Source organism: Clinocottus analis, unplaced genomic scaffold (assembly GCF_023055335.1).
Source record: "Clinocottus analis isolate CAN_PGR_092001 unplaced genomic scaffold, fCliAna1.0.p SCAF_18, whole genome shotgun sequence".
In the NCBI taxonomy this organism is placed as follows: domain Eukaryota; kingdom Metazoa; phylum Chordata; class Actinopteri; order Perciformes; family Cottidae; genus Clinocottus; species Clinocottus analis.
Window position 1 is genome coordinate 15,996,369 of NW_027175909.1, and position 7,500 is coordinate 16,003,868.

The window sequence follows — 7,500 nt, forward strand, 5'->3', positions numbered from 1 at the left end:
GTCCTCAGGCGGTGGAGCTCAACACAGCTGCTCTCTGTTTTCACGCCTCGGCAGACAAAACGAAACCAACACAGGACAACGTGTGTGTGTGTGAGTGTGTGTGTGTGTGTGTGTGTGTGTGTGTGTGTGTGTGTGAGGGAGAAACTACACGGCTGAGCACGGTGAACGTGTCGCTGCGTTCTGACTCACGTCGCTCTGCGTGCGGCTCAGCTCTCTGGAGAAGGCCGTGTCGAGGGTTTGGGGCATGAGGGCGTACAGACTGCAGCCGGCCTCCTTCCTGCCCTCCTGCCGGTACGCCTTCTGCAACGCAACGCCACCTTTTATACTACAAACAACACCGCCTTTTATACTACAAACAACACCACCTTTTATACTACAAACAACACCGCCTTTTATACTACAAACACCACCGTCTTTTACAGAGACCAATACTACAAACACCCCTCGTGGAACGTCTTCATCGATGTCCCAAGTCCCACCCGTCCATATATGGGCACATCCTGGCCTTATAAGTCAATGTACATGAGAGTTTAAGTACATTGTTCATGTTTATGACACTGTTCCACAATAACTATCAGCCTAAACCATAAGTATGACTGGAAGGGACTCCAGAGTGACTTGTTTCCACACCTCGCTGTGCAGCTGGCTCTGCTCCTTGGCGTGTTGAGTGTCTTTGGTCTCCGGCAGCAGAGAATACAGAGAGTTCTCCAGCTGCTTCTTACTCGCCTCCTTGTATTTACTCTGGGGCAGAAAACCACAATATGAGATCAATAACTGCAGAAAACCACAATATGAGATCAATAACTGAAGAAAACAACCTGATATAAAGTGTATTCAGGGATTAAAGTATATTTTAATTAAGGCTTTAATAGAATATAAAGTTGTTTGCTGATGACATAAAACTGTGTCATATAAGTGTTTGCTAATAAACTATGAAATACAAACAAACACACACATGAAACCCCGCCCCCTCGCCTAGCTGGCCCCGCCCCCTTGCCTCTCTGGCCCCGCCCCCTCACCTGGCTGTGTGTCTCAGACATCTCCTTCACAAACTGAGTGTGCAGCGTCTCCGGCAGCAGAGAGAACAGCGTGTTGGGCAGATCCTCTTTGTCCTGCTTGTACTTGGACTGAGGGAGAAATATAAATATATATAAAACTCATTTCATGACGCCATGTTAGGGCCACTGGAGGTTAAAATAAATAGCGAGAAAACATTCTCTCCAATTAAAGTGACACATTTACATGAAATCAGTCATACATTTGCAAAAATTTGTTTAAAATGTTTTATGTTATGTTAGAAAAACAGAGCGTCTCACTTCACTCTGCAGTTCTGAGATCTGCTTCACGAACTCCGTCTCTCTGGTCTCGGCCATCTGGGTGAAGCTGCAGCTGGTCTCCCGTCTGCCGTCCTGCTTGTATTTGACCTGCAACACAAAGCAGCAGCGAGGAAGACGAGTGCAGGTCTTCTTCACGGTGTCTCCTCCACAGAACTCCTTCTCACATCAGAGCATTAACGTCACAGGACTTTCTCCTCATGGCAGAAAGCAAAGTCACCTCACTCTGCAGCTCCGCGGCGGCTTTAGCAGCCTTCATCTCCTCCGTCTGAGGCAGAGCGGAGTAGAGGCTGCTGCCCTGCTGCTTCCTGCCTTCCTCCTTGTACTTCACCTGCAGGACACACGGGAGGAGATGAGGAGGAGGAGGAGGAGATGAGGAGGAGCAGGAGGAGATGAGGAGGAGGAGGAGGAGGAGCAGGAGGAGATGAGGAGGAGCAGGAGGAGGAGGAGGAGGAGGAGGAGGAGGAGAAGGCAGCTTTGGCCCAAAAGACAAATCGTTCCCTTCAACTTCAAGTCGATGTGTTGTTTTTGTTACATTTTGATTTATTTAGATATAATATTGACATTCTGCTTCGTCAGATAAAGTAAGTAAACCAAAAACATTTTTTTTATAAAATAAAAGAATATCCAACAAAATAAAAGAACATATATAATTTAAAAAAACATATAATAATATATAAATTAAATACAAAATAATAATAAAATGAAAAAGTTTAATGTAAAACAAATTGAAAACACTGATAAAATAAATAATAAGGTCAGACTCGCCTGACTCTGCAGCTCAGTCGCCTCTTTGGCGTGCAGCGTCTCCATGGTGACCGGCAGCTGGTGGTACAAACAGCTGCTCGCCTCCTTCCTGCTCGCCTCCTTGTACTTGGCCTGAAGAGAACATCGGCTGAAAGTCCATTTTTCAGATTTTCGAAAAAAAAATTGGGGGAATTTCGAAAGTCGATCTTTGGATTTAAGAAAAGTCGATTTTTCGATTTCCAAAAGTCAAATTTCTCTCATGTAAGCACAGAGAGAGCGGCCGCTCGCTCACCTCGCTCTGCAGCTCAGAGACGCTTCTGGCGAACTGAGTTTCGGCCGTTTCTGGAAGCTGAGAGTAGAAACTCTGAGAGCGGCTCCTGATCCCGTCCTCCTTGTACTTACTCTGCACAGAGGGACACGCACACGTTCAGCAACACGGGACGCACACGGGACGCACACGGGACGCACACGGGACGCACACGGCACGCCCTGGCGTTGGACGGCGTGGGCGTCCTCTCACCTCGCTCTGCAGGTCGGACATCTTGGCGGCGAGCTGCGTCTCGGCCGTCTGCGGCAGCTGAGCGTACAGGCTGGACGACATGGACTTCCTCCCGCTCTGCTTGTACGCGTTCTGCAGGAAACGTTTCAATATTTTAATATTGTAGAATATTTAGAGATATGCATGAGGGGGGGTGGGAGCATTTAGCTTTATATATTTTAAGATTTTCAATATGTTATTAATATATTATGAATATAGTATAATATTTGGTGATGTATACATGTCCAAATATTATACTGTATTGAAAATATTAAAATATATAAATGTTTTCAATGTATAATAAATGTTTAAAATGTTTAAAATCTTCAAATCTTTTTTACTTTTTATTTTTTTTTTATTAAAAATTGTATTTTTTTGAAAAATTTTTTTTTTGTATTTTTTAATGTTTAAATTAAAATATATATATATATATATATATATATATATATATATATATATATATATATATATAAAAACATTATTTAAAAATATAAAAAAAAAAAAAAAAGGAATTTCGCTTTGTCTCTCGACTAGAACATTTTAAGGAGCCATAAAGTAAATAGCACATAATCACATAATTTAACATTAAATTTCTCTTCATCTGTTTTCTCCAGGAGAAACTCGTCTTTTCTTTCGCCATTATAAAAAATAACAAGCGAACTAAACCTGCTAGCCAGCGTTAGCTTACATGTTCAGAGGCTTATTCTGCCTCAGTGGATAATGAGCCAGCGGAGGAAGTGAATGCAGTGGACGAGCGTCTCCTCCACACACTGGTTTATTAATCCTTAAACCATGCAGAGCAGGAAGGAAGCGGCTGCTTCCTTGATTCACAGTTACGTAACGCTCTCCTCTCGGGGAGATGAAGCCGTCGCTACAGACGGCATCACAAATACGCCCGCCGTTCAGCCGAGTGCCTCGTGTGACTCTTTCATCAACTCGTTTGAAGAGCAACGTTTGGAGCTTCCCTCCGGAGGAAAAGCAGCGAGTTAGCGGACGAGCCAACCGCACTGAGCGCGTGCGTGTTGAATAATGGATGCCGCCTCGTGTACCTCGCTCTGCAGCTCCGTAACCTCTTTAACGCGCCGCGTCTCCAGAGTCTCGGGCAGCTGGTGGAACAGGGAGCTGCTGGCCTCCTTCTTCCCTGCCTCCTTGTACTTGACCTGCGGAGGAAAGGAGGTCAGACGTCTCCTTCACAGAGGACAGCGCGACACGCGGGCCTCTTTTTGTCGTCTGAAAGGCTTCTTTCACTCGCTCCTGAAAAGAGCTTTCATATCGCCGCTGCTTCCGTCACATTCACATGCGAACGCAGTGTGAACGACGAGGAGTTAAGGGGATCCGGCTGAGAGTGTTTTCTGATAACGGGACCAGAAGACACGGTTTATCCGACACGTCGGAGTGTGTGACTCAGCTCACTGACCCACACACATGCCGACAGCAGCAAGAAGACAAGCGTCCCGCTGTGTCGTATCAATAACTAATGAACTCACTGTATTCATTCTGTCGAATATAAACATTGAATCTGATCAAATGCTGAAGCTGGAATTTAAAAAAAAAGAATATTAGAAAACAACCAAATATAAAGTGTATTTGGGGATTAAAGTATATTTTAATTGAGGGTTTAATGGAATATAAAGTTGTTTGCTGATGACATACAACTGTTTCATAGAAATATTTACTCATTAAGTAACCAACTGAATTCATTCTGACAAATATAAACACAGAATCTGATGAAATATGTACGTTGAAATTGAAATTTAAAGCCACACATTGGAAACATTAAATTTCAAGATTCACCATTTCAACACCTCGTGGAATAACAGTTTAAAAAGCACATTTTAAATGTGAGTTACAGACGTTGAGACACTTTGTGAGGCAAAGAGAAGAAGCCATGTTGTTATGTGGAGCCTAAATAACAAAGAGAAGGCGGAGAGATCAAGAGAAGGTTGGATTACAACCACCAGCTGTGAGGCCGCTGTTTATTCATCTGAAATATTGGAAAAGAGAAAACAAACAGAACCCACTTGAAGCCCCGCCCCCTCCCTGGCCCCGCCCCTCTCTGGCCCCGCCCCCTCACCTGGCTGTGCGTCTCAGACATCTCCTTCACAAACTGAGTGTGCAGCGTCTCCGGCAGCAGAGAGAACAGCGTGTTGGGCAGATCCTCTTTGTCCTGCTTGTACTTGGACTGCAGACAAAAAAGCAAAAGACAGAAAAAGTTTATAGACGTCTTTAAATCTTTCTGCTGCTTTGTCTCAAAGAACAACAGGAAACAAGAAAAAAAAATGGAAAAAAAGGGAAATAAAAAACGGAAAAAAATATTTATAGTATTTATTAAAAAAAGTATAATAATAATACAAATTAAATTACATAACCTTTTTTTTATTAAAATTAAAATACTTTTGTAATTTAACAGGAACAAAAATTTTTTTTATAAAAATGATTAAACGCTCAGAAAGTATTTAGAGGTATTTTAACATAATGCAAGAAGAAAATATTTTTAATAATAATAATCTTCATATTGTATATTTATACACATTTAGACAGAACAAGACGATGCAATAATACAGATTATTTATCAAAATGTTTAAAGACTTTGACTGAAACTGACATAATAAATTGTGTCAAACTGTATCCTATAATTTACATGAATAAATTGGGGGCGTGTGTCGTGGCCGCAGAGCGTCTGCGCGAGGCGTTCAGGGTCCTCACCTCGCTCTGCAGCTCTGACATCTGCTTGGCGAACTGGGTCTCTGCCGTCTCGGGGAGGAGCGAGTACAAGTTCTGAGCGGCCTCCTTCCTGCCGTCCTCTTTGTATTTCACCTGAGAACGAAGCACGCGCAGGTTAGAGACACGACCTCGCCTCCTCCCCTCCTCGCCTCCTCGCCTCCTCGTCTCCTCACCTCGCTGCACATGTCCCTCTGCTCTTTGGCCAGCTGTGTCTCGGTGGTTTCGGGCATCTGGTGGTACAGAGTCACGCTCGCCTCCTTCTTCCCGTCCTGCTTGTATTTCACCTGCAACGAGATAAACGCAGTTTCATCCAGCGGAGGAGGAGCTGCTGTCTGCAGGGCGCTCGCTTCCAGACTCCAGACCCCTTTGACAAAAACACTCACTTTACCTCTCAGAACGCAGGAGCTGCTGGTTTGGAGTCTGGTGCCGTTGACACCTCTTTACTGGGCTTTGTCGTTGTTTAGTGTCTCGTTGTAGTCACTTTGTGTCTCTTGAGAGTCATTTTGTGTCTCTTTTTTGTCATTGCGTGTCTCTTTGAAGTGGTTTTGTGTCTCTTTATAGTTGTTTAGTGTCTCTTTGTAGTTTTGTGTCTCTTTGTAGTTGTTTTGTGTCTCTTTGTAATCGCTTTGTGTCTTTTTGTAATCGCTTTGTATCTCTTTATAGTTGTTTTGTGTCTCTATGAAGTGGTTTTGTGTCTCTTTCTAATCACTTTGTGTCTCTATGTAGTTGTTTTGTGTCTCTTTATAGTTGTTTTGTGTCTATTTGTAATCGCTTTGTGTCTCTTTGTAATCGCTATGTGTCTCTTTGTAATCACTTTGTGTCTCTTTGTAATCAATTTGTGTCTCTTTGTAATCACTTTGTGTCTATTTGTAATCGCTTTGTGTCTCTTTGTAATCACTTTGTGTCTCTTTGTAATCACTTTGTGTCTCTTTGTAATCACTTTGTGTCTCCTTGTAATCACTTTGTGTCTCCTTGTAATCACTTTGTGTCTCTTTGTAGTTGTTTTGTGTTTCTTTTTAGTTGTTTTATTGCTCGACTTTGGTGCCAAGTAAAATCCCTGGTTTTGTGAATGGGTTCTGGTGTAAGAAGGGCGGCGTCAGTAAAGTCACACCTGACTCTGCAGCCGAGTCGCCTCCTTGGCGTGCAGCGTGTCCAGAGTCTCGGGCAGCGTGGAGTACAGCGAGCTGGACGCGTCTCTCCTCCCCGCTTCTTTATACCGGGCCTGGAGAAACCACACGAAACGTCCGTTTGCGCGTCAGATGCCAAACACTGTGACGGGATGCAAAAAAACAGCTGTATGCCAGAGGGGGAGGGGCTTATGAGGCGGAGCAGCGTGTACCTCGCTTTGTATGTCGGACATCGTTCTGGCGAACTGGGTGTCGTTGGTCTGCGGCAGCTGAGAGTAGACGCTGGCGCTGTGGCTGTTCTTCTCCTTGTACTTGTTCTAGAGACGCCAACACACGTCTCTTACTTCTGGATTGTTTTTTGCATGTGTTCTTCAAAATGCATTTCATCTTGGTTCAAACTTTGTTTCTTTAGGCAGAAAATCTCAAGATGACTGGAACCAAAATGCAAAGCAAACTCTACAAACACAAACTTTCTATTTTCTGTTTGTTGAATAAACAGAGAACAGAGTTTCTTGTCTGTGTATTTTACTGTATTCTTTGTACTACTTTATACTGAACACTGCATTTGACAATAGTAGGTACTGAGCAGATTCCGATCATAATCAACTAATTCATCTTGAAGTATTTTAAATTGTACCTTTACGTTCAAATTAAAAATAAATTAAAAAAATTAAAAAATGTTAACAAAAAATGTTCATTAAAATTCATAAGCTTAAACTACCAGTAATACATCAATATTTATAATAATGTAATGTATATTATTCTGAAAATACATTTTGCACAAGCAGTACTTTATCTTGTAATACTTTAAGTATATGATGCTGATACTTTAGAATTTGACATAAGTAAGATTTGTAACAGAGTATTTTTACACTGTATTAGAACCTAAAAAGTGTATGTGTGTGTGTGTGTGTGTGTGTGTGTGTGTGTGTATGTGTGTGTGTGTGTGTGTGTGTGTGTGTACCTCACTCTGTATCTCGGTCATCTCTCGGGCGAACTGAGTCTCGAGGGTTTCGGGGAGCTGAGCGTA

General features: G+C 42.7%; 1 protein-coding gene across 6 annotated transcripts in view; it reads right to left on the reverse strand.

Annotated features, from left to right (window-relative positions):
- LOC137788479 (nebulin-like) overlaps positions 1 to 7,500 on the reverse strand; it is a 27,589-nt gene that overhangs the window by 5,558 nt on the left and 14,531 nt on the right. For 4 of the 6 annotated variants that reach the window (XM_068581293.1, XM_068581295.1, XM_068581292.1 and 1 more), the window contains 15 exons: positions 7,435 to 7,500; positions 6,683 to 6,787; positions 6,455 to 6,565; positions 5,517 to 5,627; positions 5,326 to 5,436; positions 4,694 to 4,801; positions 3,669 to 3,779; positions 2,602 to 2,712; positions 2,374 to 2,484; positions 2,103 to 2,213; positions 1,555 to 1,665; positions 1,317 to 1,424; positions 1,020 to 1,127; positions 631 to 741; positions 190 to 300 (listed from right to left, as the gene is read on the reverse strand). The exon at positions 7,435 to 7,500 is cut by the window's right edge and continues 45 nt beyond it. In XM_068581293.1, the coding sequence (XP_068437394.1) occupies positions 190 to 300; positions 631 to 741; positions 1,020 to 1,127; positions 1,317 to 1,424; positions 1,555 to 1,665; positions 2,103 to 2,213; positions 2,374 to 2,484; positions 2,602 to 2,712; positions 3,669 to 3,779; positions 4,694 to 4,801; positions 5,326 to 5,436; positions 5,517 to 5,627; positions 6,455 to 6,565; positions 6,683 to 6,787; positions 7,435 to 7,500 (1,605 nt within the window). The remainder of the gene's footprint in view (positions 1 to 189; positions 301 to 630; positions 742 to 1,019; positions 1,128 to 1,316; positions 1,425 to 1,554; positions 1,666 to 2,102; positions 2,214 to 2,373; positions 2,485 to 2,601; positions 2,713 to 3,668; positions 3,780 to 4,693; positions 4,802 to 5,325; positions 5,437 to 5,516; positions 5,628 to 6,454; positions 6,566 to 6,682; positions 6,788 to 7,434) is intronic. The other 2 variants (XM_068581294.1, XM_068581296.1) reach the window with 2 other exon arrangements.